The 20,953-nt window shown below is 40.4% G+C and overlaps 2 protein-coding genes across 5 annotated transcripts in view; one reads left to right on the top strand and one right to left on the bottom strand.

Annotated features, from left to right (window-relative positions):
- Nucleotides 1-5,773: 5,773 nt before the first annotated feature.
- Nucleotides 5,774-20,917, bottom strand: ZC4H2 (zinc finger C4H2-type containing). Of its 3 annotated transcripts, none has more exons than XM_026096035.2 (5): nucleotides 20,732-20,917; nucleotides 13,514-13,685; nucleotides 12,040-12,212; nucleotides 10,718-10,880; nucleotides 5,774-9,529 (listed from the first exon to the last, which is right to left on the bottom strand). In XM_026096035.2, exons 1-5 carry the CDS (start codon nucleotides 20,782-20,784, stop codon nucleotides 9,416-9,418), a joined length of 675 nt encoding a protein of 224 aa, XP_025951820.1. In that variant the 5' UTR covers nucleotides 20,785-20,917; the 3' UTR covers nucleotides 5,774-9,415. The 3 variants fall into 3 exon arrangements, with proteins under 3 accessions (XP_025951820.1, XP_025951819.2, XP_064374588.1); XM_026096034.2 differs by lacking the exon at nucleotides 20,732-20,917 and adding an exon at nucleotides 19,794-20,704; XM_064518518.1 differs by lacking the exon at nucleotides 20,732-20,917 and adding an exon at nucleotides 15,178-16,553.
- ZC3H12B (zinc finger CCCH-type containing 12B) overlaps nucleotides 19,875-20,953 on the top strand; it is a 42,426-nt gene continuing 41,347 nt past the window's right edge. The window contains exon 1 of one of the 2 annotated variants that reach the window (XM_026096031.2): nucleotides 19,875-20,009. The gene's annotated coding sequence lies outside the window, so the exon portion shown is untranslated. The remainder of the gene's footprint in view (nucleotides 20,010-20,953) is intronic. The other variant, XM_026096028.2, reaches the window with a different exon arrangement.

The raw sequence follows: 20,953 nt of genomic DNA, 5'->3' as shown, positions 1-20,953 counted from the left end.
AACTCTGCAATATGTTGAAGAAGATCATGTGCAAGACAGGATAAGACAGTGTTATATTTCAACAGTGAGTTTTCAGGTGCTGCCATATGAAACTTATGTTTGTCCAACCACCAGTTGCTTCATTTTAAACAGCTGAAATCTTTAACACTCCACAAACCAGGTTTTAGGATTATTTACCTTCTTTCAGGGTGGCTGAGGCAGGAAATTCTTCATTTTGTTTCAACAGACATTGCATCCTAAAATTCTTTCGTTTGCTATGACTTTTGTGTTCTGACCTCCAAATCTACTCAGTTAATGAATGGCCACTTCTCCTGGATCAGGCTGTAATTTTTCTGCATGTGCAAAGATGCTTTTCTTTCAGCTCAGAAATCCCACTTTGGCAAAATACTCTGTAGTATATTTGCCTCTGGGATGTATTACCTTTTGCTCCAATATATTCCATCAAATCACTAGCTTATACAGTTTTGGGATATGTTTGCCTACAACCACCCTTAGGAAAAAAAACAACCATGCCTGCTAAACCTTGAATTTGTTGCAGGCTCTGAAAATACCAGAAAACAAAACAGAAACCATTAAACTTAAGAATTAGTATTTGAAACAGGGCTAAGTTTTCATATCTCAGCATTCTTTTACATGTAAACCAATCTCAGTAAGTTGAAATCATGCTAAAGAGGAAGTTACCCTTCACTTGCAAATGTGGATTGGGAGAAGCTCAATCATCTGTCATAATAATATTAAAGAAAAGAACAGAAAAGCAGATAAAGAGAACTAAAATCTCTTCAGAAATTTTGTTCTCAAATGCATGGTTCGGAATGGATAAAATAGAACCATGTCCCAGTTCCAAGGAATCATTCCCTGCAATGAAACTTCTAAGCTGGTCGCAGACTAGTGAGGATTCTTAACTGAAAGGGAATGAGATTTAAAAGGAGCCAGTCCCATCTCTTCATGTTCTCCTTAGATCTCCTCAGCCTGGGATACTCAGTTATTTTCTCTGTAGGTTTTTTTTATTATTATTATTCTCATTGTCTGTATCCCTCCAGTGCTGTTTGGTCAGAATTAGGTGTCGTAAGAGAGCAAAGAGAAATAGAGAAAGAGATTTTAAAGGCTGTCCAATGGCTGAAGTTTATTTTAAAATAGATATAAATGATTGAAGTATTTCCATCATTCAGTTTCACAGCTCATTTTCCAACAGTAAAATTCTTCATATCTCTTAAAATTAATTGCTTACTTTTTTTGAGAGGGGGTATGGCGGGAACGAGAGGATAAACGTCCTTGAGAGTGGTGAAAAACAATAGGCAGGTGAAGCATGACTTTCACAGTCTTATATATGAAGAGGCTGGTGTAGAGTACGGTATAAGGCAGAGTACGTGTTAGAGGTCAGTATGATAAGAGAAGAAAGAATGGCGTTCCTGAGGACAGAATAAAACTAAAAAAATATATTTGTGGGAGAAGCTGAAATAAGGTTCTGTATTAAATAGAAACAGTCGTCATAAAGGAACATGGCCTCATGAGAGAATGAATGCTAACTGCCATTTCCTGAGCTGAGATAAAGGTCACCTAGTGCCACCTCTCTGTTTTCTATGTTCTTCAATATTTAATAGGGAAGTGCTGTGCTTTTTCTGCCCCCGCACAGAAAAAGCCAACTGCCTTATCCTTCCATATCTCAAGATCTGAAGTATCAGCAGTGCCAGATTTCTGTCTTAGGGGCAGGGGAGGAAGTCACCATACCTGCTTATACAGGACAAGACACTACTCTGTCAAATGCAGTCTCTGTTTTTTGTAGTCTTGGAAAAATATGATTTAAGGAGAAGCCCCAGTTTGCTGCAGGACTGTGAACTCTGAGCTGATCATTATGTGTATTGTGTTCAAGGCAGAACAAGAGTAACAGGCCACTCTTGGGAAGTCTGAATTCTGAGGGTCCCTGCAAAGCTCTCTAGGGACAGGTGTATGTGACATGAGTAAGATGTAAAGATGCTAGTCCTCAAAACCCAGTTGGCCCTGATGCTTTGAAATCAATGGGATTGCTGGTGGTTATGAGCTACAAACTTCTAGGGCTGTGTTCTGAGTTTACTGTGGTCGACATTTTATGGTTACACAAGGTTACACTGGAAGTCAGAAGAATTCTCAGCTCTTGGGCTCCTGGGGAGCAAAAGCCGTCTATTGAATGCCAAAGAGCTTAACTGTGACTTTTCAACCATTACTAATATGCGTAAGGGAACGTAATTGAGTGTTCATGTTCCATGCAGCATATGCCATGTATAACGTGGCAATATCCCTGTCCTTTTTCAGTATACTGCAGCCAAAGGCAGTGTCTCTTTGGTCTTTATTTTGCTGTTAAATTCAGATAATTCTGATCAATGTTTATTGTGCTGCATGTCTTAACAAAAGCACATGACTGCTTTTATAATTCTGCTGCATTTCTGAATTGTGAAACGATTGTTAGTATTGACACTTAGCATATCAGTGTTGGGTTTCAGAGCTGACTCATCTGTGCTGAAGAGTTAGGTTCCCTGTTTCACCGCAAATGAGATAATCCTTTTATATCAGTTTTTCTTAATTTAATTTTTAATAATAGGCATAAAGCCTAGAACTTTTCAAGGATTATATTTTGAGATATGTTACATTTGTACTGATGGTTCAAAAATACTAAATAGAAATTAATAACTATCCCATTGGATTATAAAAAAGGGCCCAGCCTATTGTAATAAGTATCTGTAGAAACTCTCCGGTTTATGAAGAGAAAAAAAAGCTTTTGCCGTCTGAAGATCTGGTTGATACCCTTGTTAGAATACTAGAATGTCATATTTTCTTTATTTTTGTTTAACTATAGTCGCAGCTTCAATTGCTAATGGGCAAGTTACCTTGAACTGATAAAGCTGGACAAAGGTCTTTTGAATAGTATTGGTAAGTCTCCAGCATAGAATAATATAAGATGGTAGATCTTTTTTAAGCCTGGCTTCCACTGGTGTCATTTCAGAGAGGGACCTGTTAAGGATGGGAACAAGAGAAGGGGTTTTGCAAGAACCACAGAAAAGTCAGTTATTTTATATGCTAAGTTATTGCACAGCTTCATGTCCTTCATGGGATCATTTAACAGATTTAGCAGATAAATGGAAGCAGAAAAGTCTGCTGCTGAACTAAACATTTCACATCATTATGCTATTTCTTTTTTTTAAATGATGTGAAAATTACTAGAAGTTAATACAGCTGCTGGAAATGGAACATCCAAAGCCAGTGTGGCTCAAAGCAAAACCTATAATGCTCAGCAATCGAAGTTGCCACTCATTCAATACTGAGACCCATACTGCTGGAGTTTCGAGGGTTTTGGTACCCAAGTGAGCTTTTGTTGATGTATGTGTAATACAGTCACATCTTGTTCTGCAAATGATGATATTAAGAAGGTTTCCTGTATAGTACTGTTGCCCATTGAGCTGATCTGCCTATTTTATAAAGGTGATTTATCTCAGGGGGAACCACTGAGCAATATTTTTTACTGTTTTCAAAAGTTTTCCAGTGAATGATAAAGTGCTTCTTTCTTCGGAGTGAGCCTTGTCACTTCGTGGATGTTATAATTCTTCAAGATGCTCTAATCCATTTTAAAGAGGATTCATTAAACCCTGCTGCTCTGATTCAGTAAAATAATTTGAAACTGCACTGTATGTTTGGGACTGTGTGCAGGGAAGGCATGACTTAGAAAAGTATGACTTGGTTAAGTGTTAAGGAAGAAACTGGACACAGAAACTGCTGCAGTCTTCATGCATTAGTCAAAGCATCAACAGACATGAATGTACTTGTGTTTGGCTGAATTATGAATGGGGTTTAAATGAGTGATGAGCATTTGTATTTGATGATGTTTATATTAAGTGGAATTAATTTTGAAACCCAATCCACTGGAAATGTTACTTCATTCTGTCTACTTGACTCAATAGGAAACTGAAAGAACTGAGATGCTGTGGCCCTCTTAGAGAAAGCCTATATAAGAAATGATTTTTTCTAACTGCATATATGTAATGTCTATACAGTAATAGAAGTTTGTGCGTGTCAGGAACAGAAAAAGCCCCTTTAAAGCTCTGTTTCCATTCAGAAAAATGAGACTTTAAAATAGTTGTTGGTACAAATTACCATTCTGACTGTAGCAAAAAAAGGCTATATTGCTAATATTCTCCTTCCCTCCTCATCAGTTGCTGTTACACAGGACAATGTCAGTGGCAAGCATGTAAAACATAGTATCAATTAAAGAAGGGCAAAACACTTTTTAATGATTAGCATCATACTGAGGGTCAGATTTGGGAATTAAAATTAGGAACTGAGAAAGACTAAGCAGAACAACTCAGGTACTGGAAGACACTGAAGATCTTCAGTGTATCACAAATGAATAAATATCACTCATCTTTCCTTCTCTTACTGACTCCTGGGAAGAGAGGGAAGTTACAGTTAAGGTCAGTGAGAATAAAGGCTGAGGAGCCAAATTAATTGTTGTATAGCAGAAACCTTGAAGGAGTGGATTTAAAGCTGGGACAAGCTTCAGCTATTGACTCTTTGCCTTGAAATATAGTAGTAGGAAGTACTTAATGCTACACTTTAATATTTGAGTTAAGATAATCAGGAGTTTGGGAGCTAATTTTATTACAGGATCTTGCTAAGCTCAAGAAAATAAAGTGGAGGTTGGTGTCAGTTATAAGGGATATTTCAATGTTAGTTTTCAGGAAGGTAAGAGTGCATTAGCTTTATGACTAATGTTGTAAGTAGAGTTATAGTTGTGGTTAGGATTAGGGAACTGGAAAGAGCAGTTGGATGAGCTGAGATTAGCACACGATGTTTCAAAGCTCGAACAATTCAGATGGCAGTAAGTGTGACTAGAAGTCACTTTTTTCTTTTATCTTGGGAAGGCTGTCATGGTACAAAGGAAGATTAGGGCAATGGTTAGGTTTTGTGGCTTCTGGGTGTTTGAAGACAGTACCTATGGAAAAATCATGTTCCTTATATTTAAGCAAGCTCAGGGTCTGAGCTCTGTGAGGTCCAGGACAGACACTGTCCTCTGAATCCAGGTGTGCCAATGCAATAGGTTATTTCCCAGAGCTGCTTTTGTTCCCATGTAGCAGGTTATCTCCCTTGCTCACAGTGTACGTCATCTGTGAGCTTTCCTGATTCAGCTGGGTAAGGGAGTGCTCCCATAAGCTCCTCTGTCACCAGTTTAATGAGAGAAGTAACTTGCAGCAAGCACTGTTGGAAGATACCATCTCCTAATGGCAAAGCAGGACTCTTTGGAAGACATCTATCCCCTGCCTTCAAGCAAGGAGGGAATCATGCCTCTTGCTTCTTTTAGAAAGCAAAACAAAACGGAGGTTCCTCAGCAGTGAGGAACTGTGCAGAATATGCCCTTTTATTGGCCCCTTGGTAAAATGGCACCTGAAAATAAGCTTCGGGTATGACTCCTTTAAACTGGAACCAGTCTGAAGAAGACTTGTTCTCTCTCTCTCTCTCTCTCTCTTTTTTTTTTTTTTTTTAAATGCTGAGTTTGGAATGCTTTGGGCTAGGTTAACCCTGGTCTTGCTATCTTCTTTTTCTTTCTACTTGCCACTTTCCCAAGCTCATTAAAATAGATATTTCTTTCACCATATCTAGACTCATAAAGTTGCTATAAAGATATAACAGAAGTGCCTCTAATTGCATAATATAGAATTAAAGAACTAGGTTTTACCTTTCAGGGTATGGCTGATTGTCAGTAGCATAAGCAAGTAACAGATGTGAAAATATCCTTCAGGAAGAAAGCTTAACATGAAACAAGTGTTTATTAAAAAGGACTGTACAGACAAGTTAAAACAGGTAGCACACTGTTACTCCAACTGGGCACAGGAGTAAAATATTCAGAACACAGAAGCCAGTGAAACTCAAGGTATTGCTAAAATACCTAAATGCTAAAATAAAAGCCATGAGGTTCGAATTAGAAAACTGTAAAATAAAGGAAAGCACTTTTCTTGATTTAAAATGCTGGTAAAGTCTTAACTTCTTGAGTAGTCTGGTATTTGAAGTAACACATTAATGGCTATTTCAAAAGTAAATCTAATTCTCCAACTTGAAGCCACTGGCAGGTTCAGTCAATCACAAGTGTGCTGTTTAGAAAGCTAAAGTTGAACTCATTAAGTGCAAGTATTAGAATTTGGCTTGTGTTTTCTAAGTATTAGAATTTGGCTTATTATTTCTCTATTTTGTTAATGAGGTGCTTGGCACTAAAGTCTGAGCAACTGAGTTACCCCAGCTTAGAAAAGAATATTTCCATAGCAAAGCCTTTACGCACAGCACAGTGTTCTCGCTCTTTCAGCGTGCTTGGGCGGGGACGGGGAGATGCTTGTATATTCTTTGCTATTCAGTTGCAGAAAAACAGGACAGTCCTTTTAGGCAAGTGAGGAACCGCAACAAAAGAATCCAGTGATTTTGCTGATGCTTGAATACTGATTGGAAAGGGGATGACAAAGCCAGAGTTAAACCAGACTTCAGTAATATAAAGTCTTGCAAGCTATTCAGGCTTGAACAGCCTCCCAGGGTACATGAGAAGGGTCTCTGTGTGACTATTAAGAGAATTTAACCCAAGTAAAACTTAAACTGAACTTAGTGACGAAATAACCTCAAAGAACCTTAGGTACAAAGGGAAACACCATTGGTTCTCCATGGATCCAAAATGCAGAAGTTTTGTGATAAGAGCTGTACTTCAGACAGCTTCCTTATATGCCTAAAAGAACAAAAAATCAATATTTCATAATTATCTCTGTAGTCTCCTGAGAAAGATGACAGGGAGAAAAGGGCTGAGGGCTGTCATGTGAAAAACTATTCAGGTAAACTTCCTAAATTAATCTGTGAGAGAAAAGAGAAATGCCATTTCTCTAAAAAAGATTCTGCCCCCCCCCGATCCCTTAATATATAATACAGATTTTGCCTCCTTGAAATAGTTTGACTGATTCTCAGCAATGCATGCAATTCGTATGGCGCAACTTCATGAAGGATATGAAAACAGATATGTAAATACTAATCCATGACTGATACAAACACAGGCTGTTAGATTCTTTCTTTTTCAAAAAACCCAAAACCTTGTTAAACACAAGTGCACAAGAAACTATTTTTAAAAAGTAAAAATACAAAATGGACATACTGAATTAGAAAATGGTCAATCCTCAAGCATGCTTCAGTTTAGAGCTCTAGGGATCTCCAAGAAATAAGTAACCTTGGAAAGCAGCAGTAAAGTGAGAGCAGCTAGGACTAACCCCATCTATTTCAGGACCTTCAGGACTATAAATCCAAGTTTCTACAAATCTATCCTTTTCTACGCACTACTTCATCGCAGACCATTCACCCACTGTCCATTGTCGCTACTTTTTAAGTTTACATACCTCCATTATCAGAAGTATTCTGCTCTCATGCTTGCAATTAGGAGGCGCCTATGTGTTATCCTCCTAACTGTGCACGTTTTTCCTTAAGCCCAATAAAATGCTCTGAGCAGGGCAGACACCATATGGCCACTCTGATATTTAAAGGTAGAATCCAATATTTGTGTTAGGAAGTATGCGTAAGGATACAGAGTTAGAGCACTGCTGCCATCTGGTGAAGAGAGCCTGGGGTCAGACTGGCCTCCCCGTAACACAGAGACTGAGTCCCAGTAATGCAGCTAACAGAAAGTGCTCTCTATGTATTTTCAGGGACGCATAGTCCATGTTCTGTCTCTGCTGTTGGGAGATGTTTATTTGGCTGTGAAACATTAAAATGGAACAATAGCAACTGAACTTGCCATAAATTATAGGACTATCTTCAATAAAATACTCATGTGCTTTATGGTAGAGTTGGGAAATTCATCGCGATATATGTGATCTGGCCAACAAAATCTTTTTATGCAGATTAGTATAGTCCCCAGTATTTGATAAAGTCTTCTGATCAGAGATTTGGGGCTTCCCTGTTCTTCCTTTTCACAAGCAAAATTCTCAAGGCAACCACTGTAGCATAATAGTAGAGGAAAGAATTGGGCTAAAAAGAGAGGAAGAGTCTAGACAGGCAGCCCCTGCCACCTAAAGTTAGTGGAAAGAATATTTAAGACTTAGTTCAGACAACAAAACCAATCACAAAACCAGAATTGGAAAACAGTAAGTTTTAAGCCCCAGTTCTGTAGCTGGGTCACCACCATCCTTCCCTTTGGAGGAGCTGTTGTTGTGAGAGGAAACAACAGGAGGATGCAGATACAGTGAGAAGTCTGAAGGATCCTCTAATTTAGGGTACTTTTGGCCCATGTACAGAGCACGAAACTAGCTTGGGCTGAAATAAAACTAGCTTGAAAATGACTTGCGAAAAGACAAACAACTAGTAAGTTTTCCTTACAGGGAAAAAGAAAAAAAAAACAAAAAAACCCAGGCAGCTCTGGTGAAATGTATCATTTTCAGTTAACATTGCTTCTGGTGCATGCTATTGAAGTTCCCTGTGATCCACTGGAGGATGTCTGCTAAGGGATATTTTGGCAGTAGAAACCAGAAAGAGAAGACATGCAGAATGGCTAATGTTGCAGTCACAGAGGCAAAGAAGTTTTGGTTATTTGATGTGTGATCCCTGGAGAACCACAGTGAGCTCGTTGGCCGTAGATGCTAGGAAGACCACTAATGCAGTTCATCTGAGCCTTATACTTAAGTCAGTCAGTCTTCTGACTGCTGAAAATAATACAACATTAAGATGGTAAAGCATCATAAATTATGTCATTTTTAGTAATTTGTACACATCCTACAACTTGGTCCACCTTCCAAATTTCAAGCCAAGTTTGAAGGAATAGTACAATCAAACGCCAGTAAATAATCAAAATTCACTTGTGTCCTTAACGCACTGATTTCCTGTATATCTGAGTCTTTTTTTTCCATGAACATGTCCGTTATAAAAACAGTTCTACTTGATACCCAAGTCTATGTAGCATTGCTAGCCAGGTAAACAAGTTGTTCTTTAGTGAAACAGAGAGACAATCTGTTATTTCTGCACTTCAAGTAGTCTCCTGTTATCAGGAGAAAATTAGAATAATATTTTAGTAACATGTGCTTAAAAAAGAGGACATAAAAGAATTTGTGGTAATTACATTTGGCCTGTAGGAATATGGCCTTCTGACATTTAAGATACTCGCATTAGAATTCTATTTTCTTTAGGACTACAAAAGATGCAATGTTTGAAATGTTAAACTGTAGCACCATTAATATTTCTTTTCCTAAAACCAAATCTCGAGGACTGGAAGGAAATTAAGATAGAACAGAAACATTGTGCTTACATAACATTAAATAGAAAATAATGGGTAGGTCGTACTTGAGTCTGCACTTAATAAAGTCTAGCTACATTTACAGTTCTACTGGAAAGGTATTGGGACTGGTCACATGTGTCGTTCTCAATCTTCTGTCCTTCTTCATTCATCCTGTTTCCTCTTGGGCTTTTTGGGATTCCGAGATCGGCTCTTTGCTTTGCAGAGTGGACATATGGGTGCGTTCCGATGAATTTGTTGGTGACACGATAAACATGCCTGAAATGCAACATTGCAACCCCTTGTTATAAGCGTTTAAGTGCTGTTGACACATGGGTTATTGAATATCATATTCTAATTTCCAGTACAGTAAAAAAACCCAAGGCCTCTTGCCTTCAAAGGCAAACTGGTCCTAAATTTTATATCTAAGTCTTTGGATGGTACAGTAGCTTCAGACCAACTGAAAAAACAGAATATTTCATTGATTTAAAATTATATCCAGCAAACAGATGGTTCAGGCCTGTATCAACAACTTCGATATTAAATTCCATTTGGTAATTTTTCACATGTTTTGAAGATGTTTACATGGGGAATACTTCACTGGATCGGAGAAGTTATAGTGAAGGCATGAAGTTATAGCGAGGAGATTTCACAGAATTTAAGGCAGGAATGGTGATTAGATGAATCCCCCACGCCGAACAGAAGATACTGAACTCCATCCTTTTCTCCACACTGAGGCATTTAACTTCCATTTGAGTGAAATGTATTGCTTTCAGAAAAGCTTTTCATCTCACCTAACTCAAGATACTAAGTAAGCAACTAAGTAAGGAGTATACTTGCCTCAGTTTGCCTCTCCAGTCAATGAATCTTTGGAACATGCGTGTGATGAATCTCCCTCTGGAATTATTTAGCTCTTTCGGCTAACTACAGAAGGAGCTAAGTATAACTGTTTAAGGTAGTACACCTCACTTAAGTGCCTACGGTTAGGTAAAAATCCTTGTATTAGCTTTGATTTGAAGACACCAAGAAATGCAGAACCTATCACCTTTCTTGGTAATCTGTAACGCCAATAGTCACTCCTCCTTGTAGAATACATGCATTGCTTCTAATAAGAATCCATTTGGGATCAACTCCTAACTACTGGGTTTTTTTTTTTTTTGGTCCAGTGTTTTCTTACTTACGTGCCTTTCTCCCATGTGAAACACAAGAGGGCCAAAAACTAGCTGCATCTCTGCTGATGGGGATTCGTAAGTCATAAGGGAGTCAAATAAGAAACAGAGCCTTATCTTCAACCCTTGATTACTGGTGCTACTAGTTTAAGTTTACTGGGGTTACTCTTGATTTGAACCATTACAGGAAAATCAAAATCAGGACCCGTCATTTTTTCTTTTTGTAAATACTAAGCAACTTTATAAACGTAGTATATTCTAATGACACGAGAAAAGCCAGCATGTTCCATCTCCTGACCTTCATTGGAGGTGGCTGTTGTCTAAAAGTTGCTGTCTGTCTGGTATCTTGTTTCCTAGCCACTTGCAGCTGTTGGGCAGCAGCTGCAGCTGCAGCCAGAGACTCTGGGATGGGAGGCTCCTGTGGTTCTGTCTGCCATTCTGCTTTCTGCTTTTCAAAGTAACTAGGAAAAAAACAAACAAAAAATATAACCATTTTTGGACTTTTCTGTTAGCTTGTAAGAGATATTTTGTGTTAAAAAACAATGGATCTTATTTCCCTATCATGTTCCCCACTAGAGTCAAATGACCTACACTTAGAGCCTTGGACTAGTTCTTAAATAGAATTGCTGGTATTTTCCTCTGCATTTATAAATTTCAGCTGGATTCCAGAAGAAGGTTCATGCTTGTCAGCTTCTAAGGCATGCTGATTTACAACTAAATACAAATCTGACAGCCTGGAAAATACACAATATATTCATGTAATGTTTAACAGCTTTCTGTAAAACTCTTAATTTTTAGATTTTATTTGATTAAAAATTATTAACTTTTTAATGAAGTGGATTAATACATTCCTTGTAGTACCAAGCTGCTTAGGATGGAAAATAGAATTTCATAAGAAATGCAAAAGAGAGCTTTAAAATTGTGTATTTGTTAAAATGATGGCAAATGTGTTGGACATTAAGAGAAACGTAGGTTTCTAGAAACATCACTTTCATTTAAAACAGATCTGTTAAACCAAGGACACTATTCTTTGACTAATAGCCAATTCTGCTATCCTACCCTACTTAGGTTATGCCCTAACAATGAAACTTTGGCCGTAATCCAAATCTATTAAACATCCAGGGTAACTTGTCACATGCGGTCAGTCAGAGGTATATGGCTAAACAGTGCTAAGTGGTACTACCACGTGTATGCAGCACAGAGAAGGATTCTGACTAAGAGTAGCACAACCCAGCAGAAGAATAATTCTTTTGTATCTCTTTCTTGTACTGCCTCATACCTCTGCTTGCTAAACAAGCAATTTAGATGATTATTTTCAGGGGAAAAAAAACACTTTTAGAAAAAGCAGCATAAGATACAAAAAGCTATAGAACCAAACACCCTTGAATGTTTGCATGTCAGATTTGGAGTTTGCAGCTTAGAATAATCTAAATTTAACTTCCAGCAAATTCAGACTGAATGTTAACAAAAACATGTGCTTCCACATCCCCTTTTTGTTAACTTTTGCTTTTCATGCTTATCTCGTCTTTCTTCCACCTGCCAACAGAAATAAGATGACAAAATAACCAGTAGAATCATGAGACGGTGTAAGACCAGATAAGATTTGCTTTGGCGACTTACTCAAGGGACAGTTTCTCCTCCTCCTCACAAAGATCTGGCAGCCTCTGCAACCCCAGAGTCATCCGTAAAGCATCTACGTGCTCCTTCAGGGGTTTGTACTCCTCGTGCAGGCGACGAGTAGATTCCAGTAGCTTGTTGAGGTCATTCTCTGACTGCTTGATAGTATTCTCCATCTGAAACAGGAGGGTGGACATGGTTTTAAAGGACTGTTCCTTTAATAGTTCTCTGATTCACCAGAAGGCTGTGTATCAGAAAGAAGAGTTTTTCTCATTCAAATTGGAAGAGGTTGGAGACAATGCAATAGTCAAACAGGGAGTAATATACTGGGAGGGTGAAAACTGGGCAAGGAAGAAGCAACTTCAAGTGATATACAGGAGACATTTTCATTAAAAAGGTGCATTTAACCTGTACCTTCCAAACAACAGAAAGAGTAGGCAAGCAGGCTGCACCTGGGTCAGCAAGTGACGAGCTATGGAAAACTCTCAAGGACCATTAAAAAGAGAAAGTAAATCTATGCTAGCGTAGAATAAACTCATTTTCTGCATCTCCAAAAACACCATTGGTTAGAAGTTAACAAGCTAATAAAAGGTTCCTGCTTCCCTTAGCGCAGTAAATGGGAAAAGCAGCAGAGAGAAAGATAGTCTGATAGGAAAAAGAGGATAAAACAGAGACTGAGACAGAGGTTCTGCAGCTGGGTGGGGGGTGGGGGGACAGAAAATTCAAGTGATAAATAAATGCAGTCTGCACATCCAGTACATAGCTTGTACCTGCTTATGATGTGGGAGCTTTTTTCCTCTGGTTCAAAACACAGATACCATCTGAGCTAGAAACCACTGTATAGACATTTAAGTGCCCTAACATGAAGTAAAAATTGTGGGTTTTAAAACACATTCCCCATTTAGCCCCTCTGATTAGTTTATTTTCCTCGTTTTTAAACTATGTTTCTCTTATTTGTATAATTTCCTTTCAGGCTGGTGCTTCTAACTGTACTGTGGTAATGGTTTGTGGTTCCACTCCATGATCAAGGTTGGCTCTTGCTAAGATTTTTACAAATGTAATGTATTTTCCCCAAATCCCTTTTCTTCCAAAAAGCTCCAACCCAAAGCTGCTCTGCTTCCAAGTGCTAAATGCAAAAAGACTTAACAGGAAGAACCACTTTCTATGAGACTGCCAGAGTGATGTCACCACAGCCAATGGTAAAGTTGTAGCAACAATGGGCTTGGTTATTTATCCCCTTCGTGCAAATCCTTCCTATGCCAACGTCACAAAATATCCTGCACAACACAGACAGGAAAAGACAATGATCCTCAGGTAAATTTACTTGGCACTCTTTGCAGGATCCTAGGATGGTGTTGTAAAGTCCAGATTATTGAACCACTGATAGTTCAGTGATGTGCACAACTCCACAACCTGTGGAATGATTCATATACGATTGCATTTTAGTCAGACTGTCCACAGCTGGACTGTTGCATACCACATTAATATCAGCGTGGATCAGCCGCAGCTCCTCCACATGGGCCATCTTCTCTTGCAGCAGCAGGTCCATTTCCTGTTTGTATTCTTTCAGGTGCCTCTCCTCAGACTCCAGGGCTTCAAATTCTGCTTTCAGTCGTGCCTTTATTTTTTCCATCTGCAAAGTCTTATTCCTGGATCCCAGTGGTAATTACAAATATAGAGGGACAACAGTAAGTCACTGCAAAATCTTTTTGCCAGATGTCACTTTATATGTGAATGGATGAAAGTAAGGGGTGGCATTAATAGACAAGGGTGAAATTAAGTATGGCTGAGAAAGGATAGGTGTAATGAGAGAACTGGGTTCTAATCCCAGCTCTTTTCCTGCACTTTTCGATGCTATTAGATTTTACTGTACTTCTCTGAATTATCAAATTAACACATCATTTAAAAAATGTAACAGTTATTTTAGATTCAAGTTGTGCCAACAGAGTTTTACAGCATCAATTAATTGAGGTTTTCCCTAATTCCAAAAAGGAGAAATCCAGAAAAAAATTTTTTTAAACAGGGTTCTGAGAAAAGGGGTATGAAATACAAGTGATGCAAGTGATTATAGTATCAGATACGCTGACTGTAGCTATGTGAACAGTAACCCGAACTGCTAAAATACTAGCTTCAGCTTCAAATAAAGAAAATTCCGGAGCAATGACTAATCAGAGCAGTAAAAACTCAGATGACATTGGCCATCAACATCCCACCCGCAGGTAACTGCATTCTTTTTGTTCTTTGCTAAGCTCTAGTGCCATTCAAATACGTGTAAATATTTCTGCCTACATCCTGCATTCCAATTTTGTTTGTTCTTTTTCATTTGTGGCAATCCATAGTTCCACAGCAAAAATGTTTAAAAAGCCAGTCTATATCTCTCTTCTCAAAGTCAGAGAGTGTGAGTTTCAGTCATCAGACACAGTTTTAAGCAGCAGGGCAGTTTACTACTGTTAGGTATTAACACTTGTCCAAACTGTTGAATACAGCAAACAAACTGTTCTTGTTCTCAGTCTTGTTCCCGTGATTTAGTTAAATCAGAGGTCTTGGTTATTCTTTCTATACTGGAAGTTGGAAGTTAGAATATGATACACAGTAACCTATGTGTGGCTAGCACTTCTGACCTTTATAACAAGAGGCTGCAATGTTGCATTTCAGATGTATAGTAAAGAGCTCCAGGACTCTTTGAATTACTTTGTGTTGAATAAAACAAGAATGTAGCACTCCATTTTAGTGACATAACACCTACTACAAGTAGAGCCAGATTTGGTTCCAAGTATGCTATTTAATAACACAGTAGACTTCGTGCAGGCATGATGTAAGAGGGGCAGGGAAAGAAGAGGTCTGCTTTTGTGTTTAAATGTCCTATTCCTACCTGTGCAAAGCGGGGATAAGGTTGATTTAAGTTCACTGGAAGCAGCAAAGCTGATTTTAAAATGTACGCTCTAGATTATAGGAGGCTGCCTATCAGCAATGCAAAGCAATGACATTTTAGCAATGAAAGACGTACCTCTAGAAGATGGATTGTGACTCCCCTTCCCACTAGGCCCCGACTTGCTCCCAGTGAACTAAGAACAGCAGCAGGGATATTGTTTTTAATGGAAGCTGAAGGCACTGAACACGCTGCAGGAAGCTGGGCTATACCTGTCTCTAGGAAAGGGGATTCCCAGACTTCCATGGGGCATTTGTTCCCTTTACGAATTTTCCATCCCGAATACCCAAGGGTTCTTTCTGTAACTTCTCCCACAGCTCTCAAGAATGAATGGTTTTAGTCAGTGTCATTCTATGTAAACACAAGAGAATATACTTTAATAAGGATACACTTTCTCACTTTTCCTGTATCAAACTGCAGAGTTAGAAGACTATTCTGCTTATCTGCATGGCTGCATCAAAAGTACAAGTGGTCTTGTCAGAGGTCACTCAGAGACATCTACAGATATTATGGAGGACACATTTAAACCCAAATTTGATAAAAATCACTTGGTAAGTATGGTTATTATGTTTGTACTATAGTTCATCATAGAGTTCACATTTTTCATGTAGTATGTATTTATTATAGAAAATATGAATTACATACCTATGAATATACATTGATTTTAAAAGGTACTCAGTCCTTCCTGTTCTGAGAAGTCCATATCTAACCATTTATTAGAAAAGGCTAAAGGAATAATAAGTCAACTAGTAAAGGTTTCTGAAGAATGAATGAAGAATGAAGTGTAGAACGGACCTTGATATAGATAGAATTGAGGTATGTAGGTCCAACATTGCAATCTTGAAACACCATTTGACACTGGAGGCACTCATTCCCCATAGACAACTTGAAAATTATCTCTACAATTCCTCAGGAGTCTGGATTTGTGCAACTGTATATGATTAGATCTAATAAAACTTGATCAAACTGAGCCACTTAGGGCCTAGTTCACAGTAAAGCCCCATCAGGATTGAGGTTTGCCAAACCTCCACCTAACGTTCCTGAAAAACTCAGTGCAATAAGTCTTCTTAGAACATATGTATCTAATGCCAGCATAGACAGGGATGATATGGGAATGCAACTGCAGCTAGTACTAAGAACAGCATAGTAGCCTTACTTTCTGTAGCATGCTTTACATGAAGCAGTCATTAGGTAAGAATCTGAGAACTAACATAGATTAAATAAGATTTGAAGATCCTCTAAACAGAGGCCAAAGCACAGGTCAGTTTCCTGCAGCTGAGTGCCTTAAACTCCAGGATGAAATTCCTTCTGTTTTCTCTCTCCTTTGTCCTTTCAGTGGCCAAGTACATAAAACCAAGTCTTTTCTGCACAATGACAAACTTGCCAGGAGTAATCCAGAATCGTGGTCAGTCTGGTGCCTGATGCACCCTGGGAACACTGGAACATGTATGCCGTCAAGCAGAGGTAGGAACTTAAGTTAGCTCCCTTGTTTTCTAGGCAAAAGGTGTAATCAGCCAACAGCTGAGATATGGTATAAAAGGATACGGGGACATCCTCACAACCTATGTCTTTTTGCCCCCCCCCCCCTTTTTTTTTAAGAGAGTGCACAGATGCCTACCTTTCTTAGGTTCAGAGTTCTGTGTATTGAGGGGATGGAGACATAAGCGATGGGAGTCTCTCCTGTTTTCAGCATTTCCTATCTGCCAGCCCTAGGTGTCTCACAGCAGACCAGCCTGGCTGTCGTGGGCTTCATTACTCACATGGATAACACTTTCCACTCATAATGCAGGTACCTGAAGCACCTTATATAGGGTTGTTTTTTTCTGCCCTGAGAGCCAGGCACCTGAAAATTAGGTCTTTCATTGAGATGCTTAAGTCTTTTAGGAGTGGAGCTAATGAATTAATAAAAGCCATCTCCTAGTAAAACCAAAGATCATTTTGTTAAAACAGATGGCCACCGGAACACATTGATTTTCGCAGCCTCAGGCAATGCTTATCTTAACAATAAAGCAGCTGCTGACTGGACTTCAGCTTTAAGGGCCCAATTCAAAGTTTATTTGTTCCATGAAGGATTGATGACTGCTTAAGCGTTTTCAAAACTAGCATGGTGAACCCTGGGAAGTTATTTAGCAATAATAATAAGGTTGGTTTAGTTTTTGCTTTCAGGATTAACAGTGCCATTTCTCTGCATGATTCAAACATTGTTAGTGGAAAATCGGTTGAAAATAAAGAGAAAACAATCTGAAAACTATGCCACCCTTACCTGTAGCTCACAGAAAAATTAGGGGTGTGCAGGAAAGCAATTATTGCAAACTAACAGGCCTTAAATGTTTTGGAAAATAAATGCTTTTTGGTATTTTGGGGAGGGAAATGGAAGGAAAATTAAAAGAAGTGTTATAAAACTCTGTTATTCTCAGAGTATTATTTCCAGATTTTGCACAGATTCACACAAGTGCTTGGCTTTCCAAACTTGCAATAAAGCCAATGAAGGCCAAATCATTTGCTTTGCAGTGAAATCCAAAATATACTCGTCATTTCGTGACACACAAAAGGTAGTCCCTGCCCAGAAGAGTTTATGATAAAAAGTACTGTGACCTTAGACAGAATTGTGACCTATGAATCTATGCTGAGTGCTGTTGAATTTAATAGGACTCACTCCACGAATACAGAGGTTTGCTCTAGCAGATTCAGAATCAAAAGGAAGGAGACAAAGGCATCGATCACATAGTCAATGGGGGATATGGTCCAAATATCCAAACTACACATCCAAAATACACATCGTATGATTTTAAGAAAAAAGACTTTGAACAAAAACAAATATGAGTTATGCCTGCCTGATTTTATAGCTGAAGAAGTAGTGAGTTTTGAGATGGGATTTGTAGAGATTGATTTGTCTGGCATGTTTTGTCATTTACTATGCGATGGTACATACTAGTCTGAAAGTAATTGTTAGATTTATACCAATAAAATAGATCTTCTCTTCCATTTAAAATGTTGCAATATCCCACTAAAAATATTGTCCAGCCCCCAACCCCTGTTATTATTGTCTTAGTGTTCCCATTTACTTAAAACACTTATTTAGTAATGGCAGCTTTGACTACTGTAACTGAGAATATTTGTCCCCAATTTCCTCCCCCTTTCCTTTTCTCTATTTATGGCATGTGTTCACCTAAGACAATGGAAATAGATCAGTTTCCTCACTGTTACTAGTCACTGGCTACCCTGCTCTGCCAGATTGCTACAGCAAATGGGTTGCAGGGGAGTGTTTCAATCCAAACAATTTGCTTTTGATATTAGAAAAGAAAAAATGCACACAAATTAAAGCTCTTTCTATTAGTATTAGGCAATGCACAGTAATGTTTTAAAATAAAACTAGACTACCTAATGAACTCTGCCCTCATATTCTTTTCTATTTAAGTTCTTATATCACATTGACTACAGTAGTCACTAAGTGTGTCCCAAGAGGACATTAAGCAGTGAAACTAGCATCTACCATGAATAAGTTCACTCTCACTCTCTTTATCTGCTCCCAGGTGGAATGCTGAGGTCCAGTCTTTACATAGTTGCTTAATTTTATGGCTGTGGTTAATTCTGTGGAACTGCTCAGTGCATATAATTAAGCATGTACACATATCTTTGGATTGGGGGCTTATGCATATGTTTACTGACTGCAGTAATTGAAGTATAACTACCGCGAGGTAGTGGTGACAGATACTGACTACAGGTTATATCTATATCTGTATCTGTATCTAAAGGTCTGAAGAATCAGATTCCAAAAATCCCTGCAAAAGTTCATTTGAAATGCCTTTAATTAATGATAGATACCAGCTTAAAAAAAAAGTGATTTCTTTTAACTGTGAAGGCTTTTTTCTCCTCTGCCTATAGAATAATATATGGAGTGCAGATTAAAATAGTCTGCAAATCTGTCAAAGATGTGCTTGCGCTATAGACATAAGAAATTCTTATGTTTATTTTGAAGAAAGTTTTGCATAGAATGCAAACACCTTTTAAAAAATGGGGAGCGAAAAGTCAGTAGTTTATTTGGTCACATTTTATTAAACGAGACTCAAAATTGACATAGATGTGGCAAGCAGCATTGGCTTTTTGACATAGCTTTTTATATTTAAAAAATATTCAAACAACTTTCTTGGAACTTCATTGTGTAATAAAGGTAATAACTTTACCTTTACAGCACCTTTTATCATAAACTAGTATAAAGAATGTATTAATTATAGTTTAAATGTCACCCTTGAATATATTATCAGAAAACTGAATGTACCATAAATTTCCAAATACAGGATGCTGCTGTCGCTGAAAAGATAATTTAATCAGATATTTAAAATCAGTGTTGTAATAATTGCCTATCAGACTGGCCATATTTAGAACTGTATTTTACAACAGAACCTTCCCAGCAGCGGAGCAGAAGAGCGTCGCTCTTACCCAGCGCGCTGCCTCCTCCGTCGGTGCACGGTGCTGGGATGCCAGACGCGCGCGGGCCTGGCCTGCGCTCACACCCGTGTACTGCGCGGAGGAGGACGGGACCCTGCGGCGCCGCCCGATTTACCCCTTTCCGCGGATGAAGCCTTGCAGTGCTGGCGCTGCCAGAGGTGCCGCGACCGGCCGCCGGGAGCCGCCTGCGCCGTGTCCCCGCCCCGCGCCCCGGTGGCGGCTCCGCGCCCGGCCCGCCCGGCTCGCCGCGCCGCCGCCCTCCGCCAGCGCGCTCCGCACCGTCCGGCCGCCCCCGCGGTCGCTGCCCTCGCTTTCCTCGTGGCTGCCGTGGCTTTGGAGCGCGCCGGCTCCTGCGAGACACAGCCAGCGCGGGCCTTACCGGAGTATCAGTGCCCCAGCCGAAGAGCGCAGCAGTCCTGCCGAAGGCTCAGCCGAGCGCCCCCCCGGCGTGGGCATGCACGATGCCGTGCGCGGTTGCTCACGGCGCCTCACCCCACCGCGCGTCCTGCGGGTCACTCTGGAGGACAGGACACACACCGCGATCCGCGCCGCGCCGCCCTGCTCCCCGCTTCGGCGGAGCCGCCAGAGGCAGCAGGTAGGGAACCGCCCGCTGGCTCTCCCTGCCCTCATCAGCCCTCTGCCCGCTCTGGGCAGCGGGGAGGGCAGGTGAACAGAAACCAGTCGAGCACCGGCAGCTCCGCAGGCTCAGCCAAGCACCTTTTCCAGCACCCGCGCAAACGGCGCGTTGCCCTGCAGGCCACGGCCTCACTGCCCCGCGGAGCCGCCGGGCAGCCCTGTGCCGCCGCCGGGCTCCGCTCCGGCCGGTGCCGCCGCCCCGCTCGGCCCGGCCCGGCCGTGCTCGGGCGTCCGCTCCGCCCTTGGCTGTCGGTGCCGTACGCGGCTCTCCGTGCCGCCTCTTCCCTCCCCAGCCCGTCAAGGCTCCCGCCTTGTGGGAGTGGTGGGAGAGAATGGGGCAAAATAACAGATTTACCACGAAGAGCATCAGGAATGAGAAATAATTCAAAGGGCTGGAAAGCCCCCCGCGCGCACCCTTCCCTCTCGTGTTATCACCCCGTGATTCGCGGGAAATACACGACCACCGCCGCCCCTCACTGCACATTTCACCGGCGCTTAGCAGCAGCAGATGCCCCTTCCCTACTTAGAAGAAATGTATTTTTAGCTCCTGTGATAAAACCCAGGAGTGGTCTTCTTTTCTTCAGTAGCACAACAATAGCTACTTTCAGATGGATGCAAGTCCTCCACTCCCCCGAAGAGAAAGCTGCTCCATGTAGCTGATGCAGCGCAAAGCAGACATACCTGATCTCCTTGATGCTCTCGAGTTTGCACATGATTTCTTGCTCGTCAGCCATGCTTTTCACTCCCAATTTAAACCTCCCCTGAAATGTACAAAATGCCGGGGGGGGGGGGTGCAAAACCGTACAATAGACACAATGCAGCCACCCCTCCTAGCGTAGGGTCTCCGAGCCAGTGCGGTTGGCTGTCGTGGGAGCTATGGGATTTAGAGTCCGGCTCCCTATT

The sequence above is a fragment of the Dromaius novaehollandiae genome, chromosome 11, assembly GCF_036370855.1.
Source record: "Dromaius novaehollandiae isolate bDroNov1 chromosome 11, bDroNov1.hap1, whole genome shotgun sequence".
Classification (NCBI taxonomy): Eukaryota; Metazoa; Chordata; class Aves; order Casuariiformes; family Dromaiidae; genus Dromaius; species Dromaius novaehollandiae.
Note: the sequence above shows the minus strand (reverse complement) of the source record. Positions and strands in the feature narration are given on the sequence as shown.

Excerpts from the sequence above, each read along its gene's own strand:
- ZC4H2 (XM_026096034.2), bottom strand. The coding sequence starts at position 20,044 with ATGAGGGCAGGGAGAGCCAGCGGGCGGTTCCCTACCTGCTGCCTCTGG. Across the intron at positions 13,686-19,793 it reads GCTGGGGCACTGATACTCCG|GAATAAGACTTTGCAGATGG; the intron begins GTAAGGCCCGCG and ends ACTGGGATCCAG. Across the intron at positions 12,213-13,513 it reads TCCACGCTGATATTAATGTG|ATGGAGAATACTATCAAGCA; the intron begins GTATGCAACAGT and ends CTCCTGTTTCAG.